The 26,319-nt window shown below is 35.3% G+C and overlaps 1 protein-coding gene across 2 annotated transcripts in view; it reads left to right on the top strand.

The window, feature by feature from the left end:
• Positions 1-26,319, top strand: part of LOC150105074 (Golgi-pH regulating cation channel) — a 450,265-nt gene that overhangs the window by 354,008 nt on the left and 69,938 nt on the right. For both annotated transcript variants that reach the window (XM_090395474.1, XM_090395473.1), the window contains exons 18-19: positions 11,346-11,449; positions 23,326-23,408. In XM_090395474.1, coding sequence (XP_090251600.1) covers positions 11,346-11,449; positions 23,326-23,408 — 187 coding nt within the window. The remainder of the gene's footprint in view (positions 1-11,345; positions 11,450-23,325; positions 23,409-26,319) is intronic.

Genomic DNA, 26,319 nt, shown 5'->3' with positions numbered 1-26,319 from the left:
CCAAGAAGAACTGTCTTGCTCTATTTCTAAGATTTTTCTCATTATTTTGTGTTATTTTCTTTTGTATCATCAACTCTGAAATTTTTATTTCAAATCTGTAACCAAGATTTGGTTTGGGATCCAAATAGTCATCAATCTCTGACTCTAGAGAGTCGACTGTGGATGATGGTAGCACTAATATATCAGCAATAGAGTGAATCAAACGAGAAAGGTCTTCAAATAATCTCGTCTTATCCGCACTGTTAAATTTGAAAATTTTGTTAACTTGCTGAACTTGAACTAGAACAAGATGCAGAAATGAAAAGGTACAACAGATTCCTTTCATCTTTGTACATCTCCCACAAAATTTGAACTTAAAAACATTTCTCAATCACACTCATGACTTCAAAGTGAGTTTTTAATTCCAACCACTGGTTGAGAATTCTGTCTACTGCAATTTCATTGGAGAGCCACCTCATTGCACAGTTGCTTACAATTTTCAGAGCGGCATCATTTTCGTTTATAGTTTGATACAGCTCTTTATATGTTGCTTTTCTTGAAGAAGAATGTGAAAACCAGTTATGTTTTGGCAACTAAAAATTCTAATTTTCTTGGAAGAAATTCTGCACTAGTATGATACATTGCCAGTTGTAATGAATTTCTTACACATCTAATTAAAATTAAATTAATATATGCCTTCAGTTCATAAACGCCATTATTGACACCAACCATAACACTGGCATTGTCTGTACCAATTGCAATTAGATTTTTAATGTCCAGTTTCTTGGTCAAGAGCTCTTTTTTCAATGCAGCCACATTACCACTAGCATCACATTTTTCTAGTAACACAATGCTCAGAAATGTATGCATAATTTTGTTGAATTTCTTGCTATAATAAATGATCCCATTCCTAAAATCTTATTCTCTGTTATATTTACGGCTATTTTGTCTGCGTCTGTTTAAATGTCATTGGCTTTTTACTCATGGATTCTTAGGGCATTGTAGATGTATATTTACCAATAAATATATGTAGCATAAGGGAAGAGAAATTTACACATACCTTTTTCTGGGTGTTGTGGCTTTTCTTCTTTCTGCAATGTCCAAACTACTGTGTGTGTGGTGGGGGAGGGAGGGGGCTACGCAATATGGGAGAATTAAAATAGAAATGGAAAAAACCCGGGTTTTTTGAATAATATATATATATATATATATATGTTATTAGGAATGGGCGGAGCATTTTTCTTATATTTATATAGAGTGCGAAAGGGTGAAAGGGGTTGAAAACAGACTGATTTTTAGAGGGGGGGGGGGGGAAAGGGGGTTGTCGGGGTGCAGTCCGTTTCGACTATGCTTGGTTCATCGTCTGAACACATGGAGGAAGTGGATGCTATGTCAGGTCGGGTAGGTGCGTCTGCTTTTGAAGTGTTTGTGTTATTGCCTATTGGTCGGGGTTGTGACCTCAATTTTATGTTGTGAAGCTTCCAAACCTCGGAGATTATGTAGGGCCTGTGGACGTTGATAGAGTTCGTGTCACATTTTATGGCTATTGTTTCCGATATTCTAAGCATTGTTTCATTGTCTTGTCTGTCTACTATGATGGCCTTGTCGATCTGCGGGGTATGTTTTTGTTCAAGGGCGTGAACAGCTACCTTCAATTTTTCCTGTGCTTTGTATTCAATTTTTCTTTTTGATGTTTCATTTTTTAGTGTTTAAATGTTCTGGAATAGGGATGTTACAATCACGGAAGTGTTCTAGTAGTCTTGCCCATAAAGACCTGATGGTGGAACCTGTGTAGGTGATATCACAGTCTTTTTGGCAGGGAAATTTATAGACTCCGTTGTGGTGTTCAAATATTTCTTTTTGTGTGTGAGATTTAGTGGGTTTTAGGAGATTTGCCAATTTTTGGTTTGTGGTGAATACCAGTTTGTAGTCAGTATGTTTGAAGATGTATTTATAGGCTTTGTATGTGTTTTTGGTGTATGGTAGTTTGATAATTTTTTGCGTTGGGAAGTTTGTTTTGGCGGTTTTTGGCCGTCCTGTTTGCATAATTTATTAGTTGTATAGGATAGTTGCGATTTTTGAAGATCTGTGTTAGTTTTTTTATTACTGCATTTAGATTACTCTGATTGGTTGAAAATTTATAAGCATTTATGAATTGTGATAAGATGACCGATTTTTTAATGGAATATGGATGGTATGAGTGGAAATGGAGGTAGTTTCCGATATGCTAGGGCTTGTGGTATACGTTCGTGGCTATTTTGTTGTATGATCTGATTAATGTCAAGTTTAAGAAATTGATGAATTTGTTCTGTTCGGGTTCTCTGGTGAATGTTAGTCTGTTGCTGTAACTGTTTAGGGATGCCTTTAAGGTGGTGATGTGTGTAGGATTTCCAATGCACAGAATATCGTCCACATATCTGCCATAAAAGGTGATGTCAGGGGGGGGGGTGATTCTATGTGTGCTAGGAATAATTCCACTAGTTGTCTGCTGATGTTTTGGCCCATGGGGAGTCCGAAGATTTGAATATGCACGTTGTTGTTGAACTTGAAGAAGTTTGCTGAGATTATTAGTTTTATTAAGTTAATAATGTCATTGGGCGTTAGTTTAGTACGAGAGTGTAGAGTGTGGTCTTCTTTGAGTAGTGTGTGTGTACGATGTCTAAAGTTCTGGGGACGTCCACGTTGGTGTATAAAAAGGCCGCATCCAGTGAAGTGAGGATGTCTTTCTGGGATAGGGTTAGGTTTTTTATATTTTTGAAAAGGTCGTCTGTGTTTTTAATCATGAAATTAGACATTGTAATTAATGGTTTGAGAAGTTTCGCTACGAATTTTGATAAAGGTGCTGTGGTTGTGTTTTTGTAGAAGACTATTGGCCTCATCGGGTACCCATCTTTGTGGGTTTTTATTTGTCCGAATATACAATGGGTGCGGGGGTTGTGTTTTTCATTGTGGTTTTGTCTATTTTGTTTTCATTTTTTAGGGTGTGTAGGGTACTATTGATTTGTTTAATGAGGTCGCGGGTGGGGTCAATTTGGATTTTTTGGTAGGTGTGTTGGTCGGTTAAAATAGCTGTTATTTTGTTATGGTAATCGGTTTGGTTTGTGATAAGTACTGTAACTCCTTTGTTGGCTTTATTGATAATAATGTTCGGGTTCCTTTTTAGATAATAGGGCTTTTTGTAAGTTGGGGGTGATATTTGGTTTTATTATTATTTTACTGTTTATGATGTTGTTAATTTTGTGGAATATTGTTTCTTTGTTAGGGTCATTCTCTAATTTCGCTTGGATTTCGGTAATGATGTCTCTGTTTTGTATGTATTTTGGGGATACGCCAAAGTTTAGTCTTTGCTCAGGATGGTGATTTCGTCGGGTGTGAGGTTGTGGTGTGATAGATTGATGATGGAATTATTTTTTGTGGGTTTTAAGGTGGTAATATCCGAAGGGTCGGAAGCAGTGCAATTGTTGTATTTGGTGTTTGTTAGTGCGTACCATTTCTTTGTGTGTTGAGCTTCTATTAATAGCATGTAGTCATTGATGTGAGATTGGGTATTATCCCAAAAGACTGCCCATTCGTTTGGGGTCAGTAGCGTTTTCAGTCTGTCTTTTGTTTTGTGAATGTATGAATATGCTTGTTGCTTCTTTTTAAATCTGTTGTTTATGGCTTGTTTTATGAGAGCACGGGATGCCCGGTAGCAAATTTTTTTGTTTCCGCGAATCGTGCTATTGCTGCACACTGCCGCGAATTTTGGTGTGATGTTGTGAACGTCCACAGGCTCTACGTAATCTTCGAGGTTTGGAAGCGTCACAACATAAAATTGAGGTCACAACCCTGACCAATAGGCGATAACACAAACACTTCAAAAGCAGAAGCAGCTACCCGACCTGATATAGCATCCATTTCCTCCATGTGTTCAGACGATGACCAAGCATAGTCAAAACGAATCGCACCCCATCAACCCCCTTCCCCCCCCCCTAAAAATCAATAGCTGTTTTCAACCCCTTTCACCCTTTCCCACCCTATATAAATATAAAATAAACACTCCGCCCATCCCTAATAATATAATATATATATATATATATTATTCAAAAAACCCGGGTTTTTTTCATTTCTATTTAAATTCTCCCACATTGCCTATCCCCCCCCCCCACACACACACAGTAGTTTGGACATCGCAGAAAGAAGAACAGCCACAACACCCAGAAAAAAAGGTATGTGTAAATTTCTCTTCCTTTATGCTACATATATTTATTGGTAAATGTACATCTACAATGCCCTAAGAATCCGTGAGTAAAAAGCCAATGACATTTAAACAGGGGCACTCCTAAACAGAAGCAAGCAAAATAGCTGTAAATATAATAGTTTGTTAAGAGGAGTAACATGGGAGTTTTCCCAGAAATAATATTCATTATTCACTGTAATATCATTCGATTTATCTATTAGCAAAATGAAATGTCATCTCCAATGTCCGCAATTAGATGTTCTTCAAAATGCTCCCTTAGAATATTCTTTACAATTGCAGAGTACTTGGTTTGGTGCATTTTTACCTTTGGCATAATTTGACTGTCTGTGATGATATTTTTGCAAAGATCTACTAGATGATTGCAACTGTTAAATGATGAATGCCAAAAAAAAAATGTTAAGCTGCCTTCAGAGTTTGCTGTCTCATCGGATTTCTTCACAAGCATATTTGTAATAGGACCAGCCTTATATGGGAATGATGTGGAAAATGAAAACACTGACATCTAGAAGTAAGGGTGTTTTTGATTCTATTGTACAAGGCTTTGATCAGGCTGCATACTGGTTACTGTGCACAGATTTGGTCACCTTGTTTTCAAAAGAATAATGAGATGTTAAAGAGGTTTCAGAGATGATTGACTAAGTTGGTTTCTGGTCTCTGGAATGGGAAATACGAGGACAGAATGAGAGAATGCAAATTACAGAGCCTAGTAGATAGAGGGAAGAGCTGAGACATGATCGAGACGTGTAAGTTAGTAAGGGGTAATTACCAGATTAACGTGGGTGAGATTTTTCGTAGATTATCTGGTGACAGGGTGTAGAACAATAGGCCATCTCTGGATGCTGTATAAGGTAGGAATGGGTAGTAGATTTATTTCATGTAGAGTGGTGGGTCATTAGAACATTGGCTGAAATTGTGGTGAGTGCAGGGACAGTTAATGCATTTAAGTTGAGGTATGATGAGAGGTGTGCATGTGAGAGTGAGACCTCCCACTGAGTCTCTTCACTCCACTGAGGTCTGTTGATGGTTATAATAATAATAATAAATACATCCAATGCAAGTATTCAAAGTTATCTAACTAAATTGCATAACTGCTGTAACAAATTTGCCTGAAAATCAGCAAAAAAAATGACCAAAACTATGAAAATAAGCAGGAACATAGAAAACTTCAGCTACATTGGAGCTGAATGCATCGGCTCCATTCAGCCTATTTAGGCACAGTTTTTAGTTATGATGTCAAATTAAATTTGGAAATTGCCAACAGAATAAAGCAGAGCTGGTATGGTGAGGGAGCTATTTGAATAAATTTATATAAAATAAAAGAGAAAGTAGTGAAATATCACCGAACTAGCAGTATTGAAGACAGTGTTTAAACTAGGTTTAAGTTATGGACCTGAGAGTTGGATTAGAAATAAAGCACTTGATCAAAGACTAGAGACCATAGATATTGTGAGTTCTGAGAAAAATTAGAGAAGCAAACAGTGGCAGAAACATATTAAAAATGAAGATATTAGGAAGGAACTTGACATTGTTAGCATGAATCTTATGAAAAGAAAGTGTGACCAGAGCTGATCTAAGGTGGTATGGTCACTAAAATAGAATGGGAGAGGAAAGGTTAGCAGAGTTTTTTATGCCTAGATGGCAGGAAAGTGAACCAGAATCAGTCTACCAATGCCTGGGTAGATTGATTCATTCAGAAGTGCCTTAGAAGCACAAAATGTTAGATATGGCAGTATTGAAGTGTTTACACATAATAGGCTAATTTGAGGAAAATTGTTGATAGGTGATTAATAATAATGTAAACTTAATCATGTAATGCTGTAGCTTTGAACATCCCCTTGAGGTACATATCTTCGTAATCATCATTATTAATAATAATGATGATTATGAAGAATTAATGATTAATTTCATTAAGCAGTTGCTATAAAAGAGAAAATAAACTTGTGTAGGTGGTATAAGGAAGATGATAATCACTAAGCTTGTGAGTGATAATGCTAGACTAAAAAAAAAAGACATTTGATAGAGTGGCTGATGAACATGTACCATAAAATAGTATATATGGGGGATCAGAATCCAGGAGAAAGTAACTGACAGGCATTGTAACAGAGCTCTGTATTTCATAATAATTCATGAAAATCATGTGGAAAAGTGTAAGGTTATGCATTTTAAAAAAGAAGCTGTGTAGCACATTCATGGAATTGGATTTGAGAAAATTAATGAAGCTTTTGGGAAGTTTTTTTTTTTTTTCTTTTGTTATCTCTTTCATATCTACCTCAACTGCCGTGAGTCCTTTGCAACATCCTCTGGTGAGCAATTGCATGGGTTATTCTATGCTCTTCAGTATTTTGGGTATTGCAGTTTTCCTGAGCTTTATTGATATCTCTATCATTTAAAGTATGGATTCTCTTAATTGATTTGGTGATCTTTGCCTTGCTCTTCTACTTGCAGTTCGGAAACATTCTATTTCTTTATTCCTATTACTCTTACTTTTCCAACGTTTATATTCTAATATGGGCAATTACATGGAAAATGGTCAGAGTCCACATTAGCACCTCTAAAAGTTCTCGCACTCATTAGGCTTGGACCAATGTCAATGTGTGGTCTATGACATTAGATATTGAGCTGTCATGTGATCTACTTATGGCCTCACATATCTTCTTGGACTGAGACAACTGTCAATGACCAAAATTACATGAAGCAGCAAAGCTAATTAACCCAAGAATGTTATCATTTGCTTTTTTGTAAAGACTATGCTGCTCACTCATGAGAGACCTTATATATATGCTAACAATTCCTGTTAGTGTAGCAAGTGCCGAAAGAAGTTTTCCAAGCTTAAACTGATTAAAAATAATTTGCGAACAGCCGTTACCCAAGAAAGATTGGTTGGTCTAGCAACTATATCAATAGAGATGGACATAGCTTATAATTTAAATTTAGAAGAGCTTATAAACAGTTTTATTGTGCGTAATCATTTTGCATTGATGTTTTTCTTGTAATAAAAATAAAATAGCAATTTGAGATTTTTTTATTTTTGTCTTGTAATCCATCAGAGGCGATATTTAATTGTTTCCCTCAGGGCATGATCTAATCTGGCTACAGCCCCGCTTGAATGGTTGTAGTAAAAAATCTTTCTCTGATGGTAAGTAACATATTCTAGTTTATAACTGATAACCAGATGCTTCAATTTTGGACTGACTATGACTATCACTAGATAGTGCAGTCATTCTTTTCTAAAATACCCGATTCTGTGCACTAAATCATTTGAATTGCTTTCACATGGCTTATAATTGCGGTTTTGTTCTAAGCATATGATCAGTTTTCTCCAAGTTTGTAAAAAGATTAAGCATTCCAAATCACAGTCTTGTGATCATTAGATTTTTGCCAACCTGTACTCTTGAAGGTAATCCACATTCCTTTTCTTCAGGCTCTATAAATACTGTTACTTCTCAGTAAATAAGCTACATCTTGAAATGACTGACAGATTATCCCTCAGATTTGTTCTATACCTATGTGTTGGATCATCCTTCCTGTCTTTTGATCCGCCATCTTGTTTTAACGATGTTCTTACTAAGGTTAATTAATTGTATGTTGATTACTAATCCAAATATAGGGAAATTTCTATTATACTGCACCACCCTATATTCAGATTAGTCTATGCAAAATAGTGTAATCAAATATTAATTAACTTTAGCAGTCTAATGTCTACATATAGGCCGAATTTTACAGTTAACAATTTAGGTTCCTGCTAGGTCTGATAATTTTATGAACGGTGCAGTGGAAAAGAATCAGGCTAACAACAAATTGAAATCAATAAAACAAAACATTTAATGCAAGGTTATATAATATATACATAAGCATACTTTGGATACAAGATAATGCAAAATTAACTCTGTTCTACTACTCATAACATTCACTCAGCTGTTTGTATTAAACACTGAGCTTCAAAATCTAATTTCTCCTTAATAAGCAAAGATAGTTCTAAAGTTCTTTAACACTGAAATTCACAGCAAATATTTTAACAATAGTATTCTTTATCTATCCCTTAGTCAGAAATCACATAGCTCAGTCAAGAGATAGCTATCACTTTAAAGGGGGAAGACTGTTAATCTTCTAGCTTCGGCTAATTTTAGCATAAACGCCACAGTTAATGTTAGGATTTAACAGGAGGAGATAACTCTAAAATGCTATAAAGTACAACTGTTCTTACCAGAATAAATCTTTGCACATATTATTCACTGAGGCACACTTAAAACTTTAGTTAATTATCACACTGGAGCTACACATTTCAAAAGTAATCTTCTTTAAATTAACAAAATCTTTAATTTCAGCACATCACAAATGCAGACACACTTGTACTAGAAAATTCTCTTATTCCTCATATACTACTTTACAATAGAATCAGCTTTCATTTATCTTCCTTGAAAGCTCTGGAATACAATATTAACTTCAGAATTCCATATCAATATTCTTAGATGCCAATTTACATCTTGATCCTTCATAATCTGATTACAGCACTTAACAACTCTTTCTACAACTCCCCATCTCCACCACTCAATCCACCAACTACAATGAACTCTTATTTACCTCCGTGCTGCCAATAAATTATTGCCTCATCTCTATTGTACTGTTCTCAGTGCCATTACTGTGCTGAGTGCTACAATTGTACTCAGTCTCTAGTTCCCTAGTTCTAGTGCTCACTCTGCCGACCAACTGCTACTCACTGCTCACCCACTGCTGTTGTTTACTCTTGCTTTCCGTTTATATATTTTCACTCCTTTTTCCCACCAAAACTTGTTTTCACCATCTCATATCAATTCCATCTCACGTCCATAACTCCTGCGCTACACGCTCGCGCCTTCTATTTTTAACTCCGTCTCCATGACAACAATTAGAGCAGTACATAAGCATTACATAACATTATACCTTTATATACAGAAACTAAATAAAAGGATATTTTTCAATTCAAATAATATATAATTAAATATAATGAACACAAATTCTTCTACTATCGATATAGGAATAAATAAAATAATCTGAACGTTATTTTTATACAGAGTCCTTTCCATTATTAATACATATCCTAGATTAAATTAATTAAATAAAAAAACTCAAAGGTAATTATATGAATAATAGATTATAATAAGAGATTTACATTAAATAATATCTACAAATGTAGCCTTTGATATGGTGGATTATGTTGGATTCTGAAGAGAATATTAATAATTTTTATTTCTCTTCATTCAGAATCCAACATATGGAAGAGCTTTGTATAAATTGCACTAATGTAATTAATCATCTTATTATCATTATTATTATGTGACACTTCCAGGGAGTCCAAAGACTCATCGAGGGAGGGCTCTCTACAACTCTCAATCCACCAACCACAATGAACTGCAACTACACCAATGCCATCTACCATCCGCTGCCACCAGTATTTTCACAGACAATCACAAACATCCATCCCCATGGCAGGATTTGAACCCGCAGCCTTTTGGTTGGAGAGCGGCACACTAACTTTGTGATCTTGTCATGTATTAAGGTCATGGTAAGGTCATAAAATTGCAGTGAAATGGGTAATATGTTAATTATGCATTTTTATTTGCGACATACTGATTACTTAGTTTGCACATACACACACACACGATTATCGAACATTTTTCTGCATCGTTAAAATTAGAACATAGAATGTGAATTGGTATTCTTCTATTGTCAGTGGTTGACAGATGCTGTGCAACATGTGGACCAAAATAAACTGGACAGAATGGAATACCACTGAATAAGTTAGATCAGAGGCCCTATTCTAGAAAAAAATCAAATGCAAAGAGCTCCAACATTTATCTCACTTTTATCTAACCTACAGTACTAGTTCAACTATAGGTGTATAACTTTTGTGAATGAAATTGTTATTTGGAAAAAAAAAAAAAAAAGTTGTCCCTCCCCCCTTATTTTTTTCAAATTATGAAAACAATTTCATAAGAGAGAGAGAAACAAGCCATATAGAGACCAAAGATAATTCCTGAAATTAATTTTCTCTCTTTGCCATTTATTACAGCATTTTCAAATGATATTAATTGATTTAAGTATAATTCTTTAATATATAGTACAGGGGTTGGAATAAATATCCAAAGAACAAATTCTTTTATTTTTCCTCAAACAATTATTCTGGAGTGAAACGATATATTTTTTTGTAAATATATTTTTATCTTACTGAGACAGTTGACATTTAGGTTCTAGAATATTTATCTTTGAGTATTTAATCCAGAGGAGTGACTTTTTTTTTTGCTTCAGTAAATCATTATAGTTCAGAGCAAAAAATTTCATTCTCAGAAAATAATACTCCATTTGAAAAACATGTGGCTGTGTGCACACGAACATGCACTTGTGTGTGCACACACTGTGTGTGTATATAATATAATGCAAATTATACATATATTATGTAAAATATATACCCACAGTGTGTATATAATATAATGTAAATTATAAAAAATTATCTTCTTCTTCTCCCTACTATGTATTAGGCCTACTGGCCTGTTACAGAGCTGACTTGAGATCTTCTAAGTCGTACCCGTCCTGAGGATAAGGTTACTAGCCCTATGCCCCCTGGTATATCCTATGGCTGTATCTTGTGTGTCCACGGAGCCAGTTTGCCTGCTTGCAGGAGGAAAAACCCCAGATAAACTGGGGAGGAAAACCCTGCTGTCCACATCCAAGACCGGCTGACTTGGCTATGTTTGAGAAAGATCCTTAAACTCCTCATGTCGGCGACGGGAATCAAACCCAGGACATTCCTTTCCCAGGAATATGGTTGCGAAGCGCATAGCCACTAGGCTAACTGCGCAGACATAAAAAATTATAATATATATACACACACACACACCGCACGCGCATGTGTGTATATTTCAGACGGAGCATTTTTTTCTGAGAGTGAAATTTTTTGCTCTGACTCAGAAATATATCTTCAGAGAAACAAATGAATTGTTCCAAGAGAAACATTTCATTTTGGTTCAAAACCATTTCAACCCCTGATACAGTATATAAAATGAAATTGTTTTACATTCAGAAAAATGTTAGATATATTACCTGAATAAAAAATTTTTTATTATTATTTTAATTACCTCTGTAATTTAAGGACTGGAAAGAATTATGGGTGGATGATGCATACTGGCCACTTCTGTTTTCTGTAGTCCTATTAGTTATTATGATACTGTGGAGACCTACAAACAACAATCAGAGGTTAGTGTTTTAACTGGTTGTATGTGATATGTTCATATTCTTACATAGATTTCACTCAGGCACTATTTAGCCAAAAATGTAATCTTCCTGTGTAAATGCTAATTTATAATATAATGTCCTACTCTCACAGGATGTATAATGTTGTATGAAATGATAGTAGGATACATTGGAAATGACAGTAGGATACATTCAGACCACTTCATGAGATCGATTGAGAAGAAACTATTGTATATTATCATGCAATGATAAAAAAAATTGTGTTATTGCATGGTGATAGCTGTCTCCCCCATTAATTTTAATAAACAGAAATAGTGTGTGAGAGAGAGCTGAAATACAGATGGTCTTGATATTCTAACATTATAATACTCCAGTCTAATTTACATAAAAACAGTTCATACAGATAACCAAAACCCAGTAGCTAAACACTTAGCTGTATCATATTAATATATAACTCATAAAATGATATAACTGTTTTTTTTATGACAATACGCAATGTAGACTATCCTATAGGTACATTACTTCCATGTATGGACAAGAAAGAACTTCACATTTAGTTTGAAGAGCTATGGGTTGTATTCCTTGGGAAACTGTTCCAGATGGCAGCAGCAGAAAGAATGAACAAGGAGGGGGGGGGGTTCCATTGGTCTGGAGTTGCATTCAGGGGTGTTAAGTAGTTGCTACAGTTTCAATGGATTTGGTGGGGGGGGGGGGGTGTGAAGCTATTATTGATACCAGTTCAGATGAATATTGGTTGTCAGCAGAAACAAAACATCTGTGTGAGAATGGGTGAATTGATGAGCCATGGATAATTAATCAACTTAATTGGTCTTTTTTGTATTGACTGAAGTGTTTTTTGGAAGCTCATAAGGGCCCCACTCCAGATATGGGAAGATTTGTATAGGGTTAATAGCTGTTTGGCAGTAAAGTAATGTATTGAGCAAAAGAGAGATCCTAATTTTCTGGCTAGAGTAATCCCAAGAAGTGAAATTTGGATGTCAAAAGTAAGACTGGAAGAAAATGGTTCTTTTTTGGAGAGTTGGGGGGGGGGGGGGGGAATGAGGTAGAAATAATGTTTTGCTAGCATTGAGACTGACAAGGTTATCCTGAACAGAAAAGAATGGGTGTGAGAACAGAGCCTTATGACATTCAATGGTTGCATAGCTAGAAAAGGCACCCTCACCCATCAGAGGAGGTGTTCATCTTGTCAGAAAGCTGGCAGCTCAGTTGAAGTCATGGGACAGACGCTTGTGCCTACCATGGCAGAAAGCCAGTATCAAGAGCACTCGAGGCTCACCAGATTTTCTGTGTTGTTTGTCCAGAGATGGATGACATAGGTAAGCAGATCCCCTATTAATCTGTAGTGGTGGAATCTATATTGGTGATCATTTATGAGTTGTGAGTGGCTTCAAGGTTGTGCAGGAGTTGAATGTTGATGGTTTTTCTCTATTACTTTAGAGAGAACTGAGATCATAGAAATTAGATAGTTCAGTCAGTATATACAAAAGCCCTTTGTTTGGGAAGATGTGGGATTTAGATTCCATCTAGGATGCACTCTCTGCTAATGCCTTTTAATAAAAAGAATAAAGTTAACTTTTGGAGATTGAATAGACAGTTCAACCAGTAGCCAATCAGAGATAGCTGGCCCAGTACTATAACTAATTTATAAGCATCATCCAGTTAAGAGACTGGCAAACAAGTGCTGCCATCTCATGGTCCTTAACACAGTGTTACTGTCTGAAATGGTGTGGGTTATATGATTGATTTTCTTTATTGTACAGTACAAAAACCTGAGTTTCTGGGAGAAAAAACCTGCTTTCCCATGGCAGAGAATGACTAACTTGGGAACTGGTCAAAGAAATGCTTAGAAAGAGTTTCTCTAGTTGGTGACTAGAATTGAACTTACCGTATTTGCCAGTGTATAAGACGCACCCCCTTTTGTGTACACATATTTTAGGAAAAAACTTTAGCACTGAATATTTTAATGAATTTACAGCAGTGGTTCTTAACCTTTTCAAAGTCACAGAACACTTTTGATTATAATAAAAATTTAGGGAACACCAAAAGCATTAGGGTCATAAAACTAACAATAAAAATATGCATGAACTTGCCTTTTATAAAAATGGAACTTATTTTAATGCGATACTTGAGTTTGTCGGCTTTTGCAGATTTCAGCAATATCAGATCTAATATGTGATATAGCTATGCTTATCTCTTTGTCTATATGAGTAACTCTTTCACGCTTTTTAGTTTTTATATGGGTAAATATTGAGAAACCGAGCTCACGTGAGTATGATGTTTAAAACTGTAACAAAATTTTCACTGCTCTTATTCGGCTTGGACAAAAATTTAAAATTCCTCAGGAATTATTTCAGAGAATTTTCATTTTTTGAGTATGATCCGTTGACAAGGTAACTAATTGTTCTTCTTCTTGTAATGAAAATTCACAACTCGATGTATTAACTGTGCCAAATGGATTTCGTATCCAGTCATAATTGTGTGTATTTAAGGAAGAAAGTAATTTGAAATCTTTTCTTCCAATATAGTTAATTGTTCTGTTATAATGGAAATAATTCCCTCCATTTTTATTCAAAGTAGCCAATTACACTCAGAACTGTGTCACGTGACATCTTTTACCAGCGGAACACTTGTAATCAGTTCGCGGAACACCGGTTAAGAACCACTGATTTACAGTATTTCAAATATATAGTAATAAGTAGGTCTACTTTCAGATTCTGATTTAGAAGAGGTTTCAAGTGTCTCTTCATTTACCTATGGAGATGAATTTCTGGGCTAAATGAAGACACATTTGAAACCTCTTCTAAATCAGAATCTGAGTCCTCATACAACAAATTGTCCTCTGTACCATCCAGTGCATTACTAATGCCACACTTCTTAAATGATTTAACCACTGTCTCAGTTTTCACACCTTTCCCATGAAGCTTTGATCCACTCACAAACTTGCGAAATGCTAGGCTTCTTCCTCATGGAGTAACCTCAAAATCTGAAGACTGCATCCACTTCTCCTTCATAAATCCCTTAAATGGTTTATTAATACAGACATCTAAAGGTTGAAGCTAACTGAGTTTTCAATTCCTTGAGTTTATTTTCACATCTTCTGTTCTGTGAGAACAAAACCGATCCCATACCAGCAGGGAAGGCCACAGAAAAGAAAGAATGAAAGTCCCTCTTTTCTGTGGTCTAAAATCCAAGTATTCAGTTCTGTCTCAAGTTCTGGCCATTTTGCAGTTCCACTTCATAGGTTATATTTACTGTGAGTTGCTTTTTTTAAATCCTGTTCCTGATTCCACCATGTTCTTATCATTTTATCAGTTGGGTATGGCTCGAAATGTCTCTGCAGCCCTGTTTCCATGTTCTATGCGCAATCACATGTAGCTTGTATGCAATATTGTAGCAATGCCGACAATATTGCATATTGTCGGCATTGCTACAATAGTTTTTCTGCCATAATTGCCAAAAAATTTAGAGAACATTTAATGGCAGATCTGTGATCGTCGATGACAGCACATGCACATCCACTGAACTCTATGTAACTGGAATGCTCTCACACACCGCCAAGAAGCAAGAAAGAAATCGCGCAACTCGGAATAGAGAAAATTTCCAGAAATGAAAGTAATAAAAAACTGAGTATCGGCGTATAAGACGCACTCTCTTTTTCAGACCTATTTTCAAAGGAAAAAAGTGCGTCTCCACTTAAGTCTTTTCAGCTGAGGGTTAGTTAGCCAATCTCATAAGGAGGTGGCAAGGTTTTTTTTCCCCTGTAAACTCAGTTTTTTTCATCTTCTATAACAGGCAAACCAGCCAGCAGAACACATAATTTAAAGACAAAAATACATTACAACCAATAGCAGTACATTGGTTTCATAAGATGGTGCTGAATGCTTTTTTGGCATCCCAGCCATTGTATCATTATATACAAATTAATTATAGAAATTGGTCAGTAGTTGGATGATAAAGATTTGTCATCCTTCTTAGGAATGAATTATGTGTGGATTAATTTGCATACTGCTGTAGATACCAATGGAATATGAAATGTAAAAAAAAAAAAAAAATGTGACATAAAATAGAAGTTACTGTCCGACCACACATGTAAGAATCCTGGCTGGCACAGTGCCAAGAAGAGTCAATTCATGTTGAAGGGGAGAAAGGAATAAGGCGATGTATGAATACATCACAAATCACGTACTTTATACGTAAAATTTTCTAACTGTTATACAAGCAAAATGGTTATTATTATTATTTGACACCTCCAGGGAGTCAAAGACTCATCGAGGGAGAGTGTGCCAACAGCATCAAACGATTGTTTCCATTCCAACTACTAACTGCACTCAAACTTGCTTAACTTTTTGCGTGAGCCATTAGTAGCAGAGGCTCTACCAATCGACCAACCTTTACCACTTTAAAAACTACAATTTTCATAAAGGAAAAGCTAATTTTGTGACATATGATAATAAACACTCATCATTGATTATCCTGTTATCCAAATGGATTTGCCTTCTGCCATGAGCAAAAGTGTCGACGGGGTCTTGCATCTGTGGTTGGACAATAACTCTGGAACACATACCTTTAGAAAGGATAGAGAGAGAGAGAGAGAAAAAACAGAGATGTCATCAGGACGTTTGCAAGTTAGCATCATTTTTATCTTTTCTAGAAGACAGATTAGATCTATTTTCCATTGCTGGACTTTAACAGAGTTCTTTGCTCCTGTGTTTAGTCATTGCTAACCAGAAAGGTTGGCATTTTAGGAACCAAGAGTGTGATAGTCAGATCTTGCTAAGCATGCAGTCTCTTCAGTCAGTCCAATAGTACAAAACTAAAACTTTCATCCATAAATTTTGCCAATTGTTTTTGACCAGATACTTTTACCATTGTTGTAAAGTGATCTTGATAAATTCTTAATATCTACAGAAAAGTCTCATAGCTCATTCAGTTTTAACGAAATCCTTTAGTTGGAAAGATCTGGATTCAAATCTCATCTAGGACACAAAGAACCTTTATCAGGGCTTTTCAACTGAAGGTGAGTTAGTTGGTCATTCTCCCAGAAATGCAGGTTAATCATCCTAGAAAACAGGCAAACTAGCCTGAAGAACACATGCAAATAACAACCACTGTATACTGTGCATATAGATTACCTGCCCTATCAGCACATTAATTAGGTTAATGAGAAGCAAAGTTACTTGGCTGTAACAGGTCATTGAGCCTAACACTCAAGGAAAGATATATACATGTGCACCTGAGTATGGATATGTTTTAGCCATTAAGGAACTGTTTTCTCTGTTTAATTTCAATTATATTCTAATGGTATTTCAGATGTAGCTCTTCACCTGTAGCATCACACATATCACATCATTAGTTTATTCTTTTGTCCACGTGGTTAGCCGAGTGGTTACGCACTCTGCAACCATATGCCTGGGAAAGGAGTGTTCTGTGTTCGATGCTCGGTGCTGATGTGAGGAGCTAAGGATCTTTCTCAGACATAGCCAAGTTATCCAGTCTTGGGTGTGGACTGCAGGGTTTTTCCTCCTGCAAAGCAGGCAAACTGGTCTTAAGAACACAATGCTTCACAGACCATTACACATAGTTGAGCGTGGGATTAATGACTCCGTCTCGTAGTGAGTTATGAAACCCAAAAATGAGAGGCCAAGGCCCTACATGGAGCTGTAGTGCTGAAGAAGAAGTTATTCTTTTATGTTTCAAAATATTCAGTTCTACTTCATTTGGTATGATGACTGAAAAGTCTGAAATTTCACTGAAAATTGAACAAGAGATGAGTCTCCTACAGAAAACATGTATAGTATAATACGCACACGAACTCCTAACTTTGTGAGTTTGTGTTTGTATATAACAATATAGGTAAACATAGCCAGCTGCTAGGTTTATCTGTACTGAGAATGTTATTTGAATAATTCCTGTTGTTTAATGTTCATGGTGTGAAACTTTTGCTTTAATGCCTCCACTCGACTTCTTGATTGAAAAGGCTGGTTCAAATCTCTGAGGGACAAAAAAAATTGTTAACTTTTTTTTTTTTAATATGGAGGCTGAATTAGCAAATTCAGTATTACCCCCCCCCCAGCATGATACTGATTTTGCTAATTTTTTGGGTTAAAAATATACTTGCTTGCCATATTAGACTCTTCAGAAAACCAAGACATTAAAAAGTGATATACAGAAATCTACCATTTATCTGACCTTCAAAACAACAACACTTCAATTATCCAATGGTCTGTGACAGTCCTACAACACAGTATTTCATAACTAGTTTTCTCTAGTTTTTCTATCTTCCAAACTGATTTACTATATGTCGGGTAAACATCTTATTTGATATTCCTATAATCTGGATCTTCTTTATCACTCCAAACTGAATCATTATACCTTTGATATATTTATGTGGCTCCAACCTACAAAAGGTTTATTTGTAAATCTATAGTATTTTTTTTTCTATTTTTATTTTTATTTATTTATTACTTTAAAAAAATAAATAAATAAAATTTACATAGCACAAACATGGAACTTTTTAAAGCCATGTCAGACTTCCAATAAGCAAGGCACCAGACAATGAAATTCATCTCCCACCAAAGACAATCAAACATCTATGCCCATTCGAACCTGCTGGCTGACCTCATTGGCCAAGTGGTTAGTCTTTTACTGGTTTTGTTTCTGTCATTTTTTGCTACAAACACTTGTATTATTAATCTGTTATCTCCTATTCTGTATCAAATAAAACATCAATAGTATTGGCACAATGTTACAATATTTTATTAGATCTCTACTTACAAATTCTTGAATGTTTATATCTTGTTCTTTTTTAATGTATTCATATTTAATATCAGTAAAGAAATTATCATAAACTATCGTGAAAAGGTATATTTCATAATCGTCTTTTTTTTTTTTTTTTTTGCTGACGCATCAGAGCTAGATAACTCAGAGGGGACCTCTGCTTATCCTTCTAGGGAATGCAGAGAACCAACTTCTGATTGTGTACCCCATTAGTAGGTATCCACTTGGATACTGAATGAATGAGGATGGGCTTGCGGTTTGGGATTCAGCCAACCAGACTGTATTCTTATTGACTTAAGCCAAAACAGAGGATTGTTCAACTTGATAAAAACTTGTTTTAGCCTTAACAGATTCTGGCATCATGGTCAGTGTCGATGTTACTTCACTATTCACTAATGTACCTTTGACAGAGAAAATTTACCTCATTAAGCCATATTTACCCATGACATAATTGAATTGAATTATTCAAATTCAATATATATTTCTTATGGAAAGGAAAAATACACAAACAGCTGGATGGGAGTGCTATTGGTCTCTCTCTTTCCCCTCCTCCTCCAGCTAATTTCTATATGGAACATTTTGAAAACCAAGCACTTAACATAACCACACTTAAACCAATAGTTTGGTTACACTATGTTGATGATGTGTTTGCTGTTTGGTCTAACACACCTTGGATTCTTGTTGAAAGTATCATTTTTGGTGTATGTTAACAGCCAACATCCTAATATAAACTTCACATTAGAAAAAGAAAGTAATAGTTGTCTCCCCTTTCTAGATACACTAGTGACACAATTTCCTAATGGCTCGTTATCTTTCTCTGTTTACAGAAAACCCACTCATACAGAAAGGGTGAAGTAACCTGGTCACCACAAATATTATCGAAACACAGTCTTGCTTTCTTTCTTGCAAAAGATCTTGCATCACCTTTCCTTACCTTAAATAATACCCAGACTGGCAGACATGATCAGATCCTTTTTTTTTTTGTGGACTGACATCTACAAGACTATATGATCACTTTCTCCAAGTGGAAGCAGCATAACTAGAATTGGTTTGTGTTAAATAATCTATAAACTGAAATATGGAACTTTTTCAAGCCCCTTCAGGCCTCCAATAAATAGAGTAGGTGTTTCTGGTGAAACATTTCATTTGTCTTCATAAGACATTCACAAACTTCTATGTCCATATTGGGATTTGATACCATGATCTATGATTGGAGAGTGAGGATTCCATCCACTCAATCAATCAGATTGAAAAACACTGGAAAAACAGATTATTATTATTTTATGGGCACCTTGATGGAGTCCAGACTCATTGCAGGAAATCTAATTTATCCACACAATCTATCATACCTCTCCTTAAACCCATTAACCTGCAATGCACCAACAACTAACCCTGGCAACCCATTCCATTCATTCACAACAACTCTCCAACTGAAAAATCTAGTCTTCATGCCCGTAGTGACCACACTTTTACTAAACTTCCGGAGACAACCCCTTGTTCTTCTCCTCTAGCTAAGTGCTGAAACATTTCCCCTGCATCAATCCTATAAAACCCTTTAAGTAACTTAAATGTTTCTATCATGCCCCTTCTTTTTCGTTTATCATCCACCTTTTGCATACCACATACCCTCAATTTTTCCTCATAGGGAACGTTCCATGGACTACTCACTATCATGGTTGCTCTCCTGAATCCTTTTTTTTTTTTTTTTTGGGTAGCTTGCTCCACCTTTGCAATGAGTTGCCCTGGTGTTGTACCACCTTACCCCAGTCCTGAAGATACTTTCAGGCACAAACTTTGTTTGCTCACACTTGGATAAAGGATTAAACTAATTTTATTATACTCTAACCAAGTGAAAAATAAACTTTCAACATTTTTCTCTAAATCCAGAGTAATTTATTAAAAAAGGGTGGCACACCATTTGGCAACTCCTATAGGTAGAGATTACCTGCTAATGCTTCTGCCTGGTATCTCCACTTGGGCCTGGCTCCCACTGAAGAGACCTCAATAAAGGTTGAAACTACCCTTCCCTTAATGCATAACATTAGACATATCCACAAGGAGATGTGTTTTGCATTATAGGAGATACTGAGATAAGAGTGTTGGTAGCTTGCTCCACCTTTGCAAGGAGTCGCCCTGGTGTTGTACCACCTTACCCCAGTCCTGAAGATACTTTCAGGTGCAAACTTTGTTTGCTCACACTTGGATAAAGGATTAAACTAATTTTATTATACTCCTGAATCCTCTTCATCACTTCTTCATCCCCAAGAAACCCAGGACACCAGACCTAAGAAAATTAATCCAGATGTGCATGTATCAAGGCCTTATAAAGAGGTATAAAACTTCCTTATCTCTGCTTGTTAGTGTTTTCTTCAATATCCAAGAAATCTTATGAGCTTCCTTAGTGAGCCTTAGCCCTCTGCCCTCTAAACCTCACCATTCTGTCTGCCACCATCCCTAAATCCCTATCTTTATCTATTTCCTGGAGTACAGTTTCATCAATGTGATACGTAGATTATGATCTATTTATCTCAAAATGCATAACTTAACATTTCTCTACATTAAACTGATACCTGTTATATTTTGTCCATACTGACAGCCTATTTAAATCATTCTGCAAGTTTTCTACATCACCTTGATTCACTATTACTCTACCTAATTGTATATTATCAGCAGACAACTGAATATTTCCCTTCAGATTACTTTTTATATCATTTATGTACAAATTAAACAGTAATGGCTCTAGCACAGAACTGTGATACACTGATAGTCAGTCATCTGCATCCTCTTCGATTCTGCTCCTTCATTGTACAACTTTTTTGGTATCTATCCATCAGCCACCCTTATATACATGTAACCAGTGCAGTGGCATCGCGTGCCCATTTTGGTTGGGTGTGCTGTCATGTGGGTTATGCAACCCGTGCTACAAATTTCATGTCAATTTGACCGTATGCATGGGCATGTGTCCGCAGAAAATTTTCTGGGGGGAGGGGGTGTGCAGAGCTTGGAGACAAATAATTACATCAATAAATTTTTATAATTATTGATTTAATTAAATAATTAGATTAATAAATGTCTTTTAGCATTTTTTTATGTAATTATTTATCAATGTAAACTATAAATACATTATTTTCATTTTACATTGATTTATATATTAAAATCAATTATATATTGATTTTAATGATCTTTAATTCTTGGGAAAAAAAGTATTCAGAATTAATACAGTTTTTAGCACAATTTCATATATAAAAAAACTTGACCGGCATATTTTATTAAAAATTAACTAATTAATTAATCCCAAGCTCCTAAATTAAATTATTTCAGTTTAAAAGCAAAAAAAAACCATAAAACTAACAAGTAAAATAATATTAAATTACATACACTTACTTTTTAAAAATGTATTTTTCTGTTTAAATTTGTTTCACTATAAATTTACAATTCACACTTCACTCAGTGATTCACCAGACACAGAGGGCAAACGAACTGGTCTCTGTTCACCACAGTAATGAACATTTTTTTCACAAATCAGAAAAAGAAGAACCTAAAATCAGGAACACTTGTTTTATTGCTGCAACAAAACACGTGTTCTATGGCTACCCTGCCATGGGCCAAAACAGGCCAAGCCATAATAAAATTTTAAGACAGCAAAGTATCCCATGGTCGAGGGTGTAAGATTACATATCTCAATCGCTTTTACGATTATAATTTATGAAATTTTTTACTCGATCCTGGGGGAAGTGCCTTGTTTTCCCCCCCTACATCTGCACCAATGCCATCTACTGCCCACCATCACTACTAATATTTTCACAATCATAAACGTCCATGGTGGGATTCGAACCCATAGTCTTTTGACTGGAAAGCGGATATGCTATCCACTCGGTCAACCAGCCAGTATGTTGTCTCAGAGCTATATTCACATTGAGATTCTGCAATATCCCAAGAACCTCTAATTCATCCACCTCTGTTCCCACATAAATCTCTGTCTCATATATCACACCATTAACGTAATGGTGTGATATATGAGACAAAGATTGATATATCTTTGCAAAGTGGTCACTCAGATGTTAATGCTAACTCACCCAACCAGGCCATGATGATTCTTTTGTGTTAAGAAAGAAAGGAAGTAGTAACAAGACAGAGAATGAAGATCAAATTAAAAAACGATTTTTGTGGTAAACTTTTCAACACAGCTCCATGCCTTTATTTATTTGGATTATTCATAAAGTGATTATTTCACAATCTATTGAGCTTGGCATCTGTATTAAAAAAAAAACTGCAGCATATTGCTTACTACATTTACTTGATGCAGAAATTATGAGCAAATGCCAAACATGATTAGAATGTATTTGCACTGAAAATATTATTGCCAATCTTACAACATTGCCTTTTCTGATTAGGCAAACTTTTTTGTTTCTGATAAGGAGAGCATAAGTCTCATATTAAACATTTAATGTATTCTGATTTTGGATTCTATAATCAGGCTATTCCTCTTCTTGGAAGCTACATTCATAGTACCCAAACATGGTTCATCATTATGCAAATCTTTAAATACTACTACGATACTTTTCCAGCATGACAAAAAAAAAAAAGCTTCATATTAAGCTAACACATTCAGTCTTCCTGAATAAGCAATTTTCAGATGAATTGGAAAGAGCAAGTCCACATATTACTCTAGGTTACTAGATTTAGCTTTTCCAGAATTCATTTTTTGAATAGTGTTACAAAAAGGGCCTTGTGTACCAGAAGTAGGTGAAAGTTACTAAGTGACTGTATTTGTGATCCATCATACTCTCATTTTCATGCTACAAAATACCTGACAAGAGATAAGAGTGTGGTCTTGATATTTTTGAGACCAACAAGAACACACAAATGGAGATTTGAAAACCTCTAAAATTTGGGATTTCTACATCTGTGAAATTCTGTAGCTCTCTCTCTTTCTCCTGGCTTATATATCATATTGAAATATATCATTTTGTTAGTGTTGTGGCAGTTTCTTGTGGAAAGAAATGCTGTATATCCATAAATTTATATAGATATTATATTAATATTTTTTATATTCATACATGTGCATATTTGCATTTTAGATATGCTTTCACACCCCTTCTGGATGCTGCAGATGATGATGATGACGATGACCAAGATCAAACCCTTCCTAATGATGCATTTGGTGAGATTATATATTGTTTTAATTTTATTAATTAGTTTCCCCTCAGACTTCTTGGAAAGAAAAATATGCATTTTAATATTTGCAGTATGTTAATCATCGTTTATTTAATAGTAAATCATACTTCTCTGAGACAACCATTCTCATTGAATTATTATTATTATTCCAGCAACTTTCCTACAGTTTAAAGCAATTGCTAATTTTAAAAAAAAATCAGATTTGGTGCCCACCTGGCACTCTTTTCCAGTGAAATAGTAAACACCTGTTGAATTTCTCTTCAGGATATGGACTACTCATTACTAATGCCATGTTTCATCATATACAGTGCTACATACACATTTTTCTTGCTGATAAATCCACTTGGAGAGAATAGATAGAGAATAGATAAGAAATAAAAGTCTCATTGACTGTTATTGTTGATAATGGTATCTTTACTTCAGAAGTATTTTTAATGTAAATTCCATCCATGAAAGGCTTTAAACCTGACATGCATTAGTACTGTTGTGTACTGAAGGTTTAGACAATCCAAAATTTCTTTTCTAGAGACCAAATGTGGAATTTTCCAAGCCACTTCGGTTTTCTAGTAAGCAGGACAGTGGTTTAGAGAAGATTTGAAATAAGAGTTCACTATTTAGTTTTTAGTAAGATAAAAATAAATATCGCAGTGAAAGAATTGCGATGGGATCTGGTGCCATGGCCACCAGACACTAGATACTTTCCTTAGCCACCTAAACAAACAACACAAATGCATACAGTTCACAATTGAGATTGAAAAACAGAACACACTTCCGTTTCTAGATACATTTGTCTCATGTCTTCTGTCTGGCAATCTTTCCTTCATTGTTTACTGGAAACCAACACATACTGGCCAATATATACACATAAACTCTTACCACCACTCAACACAAAAATTAGGTGTCATTAATACTCTAAAAAACAGGGCTTTGAAGATCTGCTCCAATGAACATGCACTGAAAGATGAATTTAAAGTTATCAGCAATACTTTTCTAAAAAATGGTTACAGCCAAAACACTATTAACAAAATTCTCTACAAGACCTCAATAAAAAACAAAGATAAACCAGACTACAGTAAAACTATAACCATTCCTTACATTAAAGGGACATCAGATAAAATAAACCGAATGTTACAAAAATGCAACCTCAAAGCCACCCTTAAACCTCCTGCAGAATTAAAAAGAATCAACTCATCCAAAGACCCACTCCCTCCACTGACCCACCCTGGAGTATACCATATTTATTACACCTGTAACATACCATATATAAAGGAAACAGGACGCACAATTCCTATCAGACAAAAAGAACATAAATGAAACGTTAAATATAATAACTATGATGAAGCTGGCCTTTCTTATCATGCCCCACCTTACATAGAATTGACTGGAAAAGCACCAGTTGTTTACATCACACCAAAACATGGTATGAACGCAAATTTAAGGAAGCCTATGAGATTATTATCAACCACCCCTATCTGAACAATAATGATGGTCTAAAAATCCCAAGCATATGGAAGGCTTATATTCGACCCACAGAACCTTCCTCTCTGAGAGTAACTATAAACTGAACTGTAGATAATTCAGGATCCTAAATCAAAAATAACAATTGTAATGCTAAAAATAGGAATCATCATTGTTACTATGAAAACTATCTATAAGAAAGAATGTTTGCTCATGTTATCATAAATAGAATTTAGCTTGATGTAGTTTCTAAATAATTACTTCGTAATTTTTTTTTCTCACTAAAGGTCATGCCAGTAGAATAACCTGTGATCAAATCATTGTTTTTCTAGATTACCGTTTATAATGTCAGCTTGTCCTGTATATTTGTATATGCTCCAGATCAGGGTTTCTCAAACTTTTCTATGATGGAACACTACAAATCCTGAAATTTTCACGGAACACCATTGTTATTTTGTGTATTAATTAACAATTAATTGATAATTTAGGTGATTTTTATTATTAATTAATAATTGATAATTAATAATTAATTAAACCATTAAATTAATTTGTGCTGATTTTCATCATCATCATCATCAAATTCCTGCCATGTACCCTCAAGGGGTGTACAGGATATGACAGTACTACATGAAAAAATTACATCATTACTAACTTCCTATCTACAATTTTCCTCCAAATCAGTCTGTTACTTGTCAAGACTCCAACATTATCAGATCTTATATTTCTATCGTCTAAGGCACTTTGTACTTATCAATCCACCTATATCTTGGTCTTCCTCTGGGTCGTTTTCCTGCCAACCTGGCAGAGAACACTTGTTTTCCTAATCTTTCCTCTCCCATTCTATTTAAATGACCATACCACCTGAGATTAGCTCTGCTAACGCATTCCTGGATGCTGACAATGTCAAGTTCTTTCCTAATATCCTCATTTTTAATATGATATTGCCATTGATGCCATCTGTTCACGCCTCGAATCTTTCTCACGACTCTCATATCTGCGGTCTCTAATCTTTGGTCAAGTGTTTTACTTCTGACCCAGCTCTCAGATCCATAAGTTAAAACTGGTTTGAACACTGTCTTGTATACAGCTAATTTAGTCTTCCGACTAATTTCTCTCTTACTCCATATGAATTTATTCAATTGACTTCCCACCATACCAGCTTTGCTGATTCTGTTGTCTATTTCTATATTTAATTTACCATCGTCAGTAAAAATCGTGCCTAAGTAGCTGAAATGTTTTACTTGTTCCACAGGTTCTCCATTCACAACACAGTTGACATTATCAATGATTCTGCCTATTTTCATTGTCTTTGTCTTTTTATTGCTGACCTTCATACCATATCTATTACAACAGCTATTCAATTTAGTCATAGAATCTTGCAGACTTGTAGCGGATTTATTTAGAAGTATAACATCATCCGCATAAAGCAAAGAGCTGAC

The sequence above is a fragment of the Typopeltis vanoorti genome, chromosome 7 (genome assembly GCF_054136105.1).
Source record: "Typopeltis vanoorti isolate ZY-2024b chromosome 7, IOZ_Tvanoo_1.0, whole genome shotgun sequence".
Classification (NCBI taxonomy): Eukaryota; Metazoa; Arthropoda; class Arachnida; order Uropygi; family Thelyphonidae; genus Typopeltis; species Typopeltis vanoorti.
The sequence above is the reverse complement of the archived record's forward strand: the minus strand, read 5'-3'. Positions and strand labels throughout refer to the sequence as shown.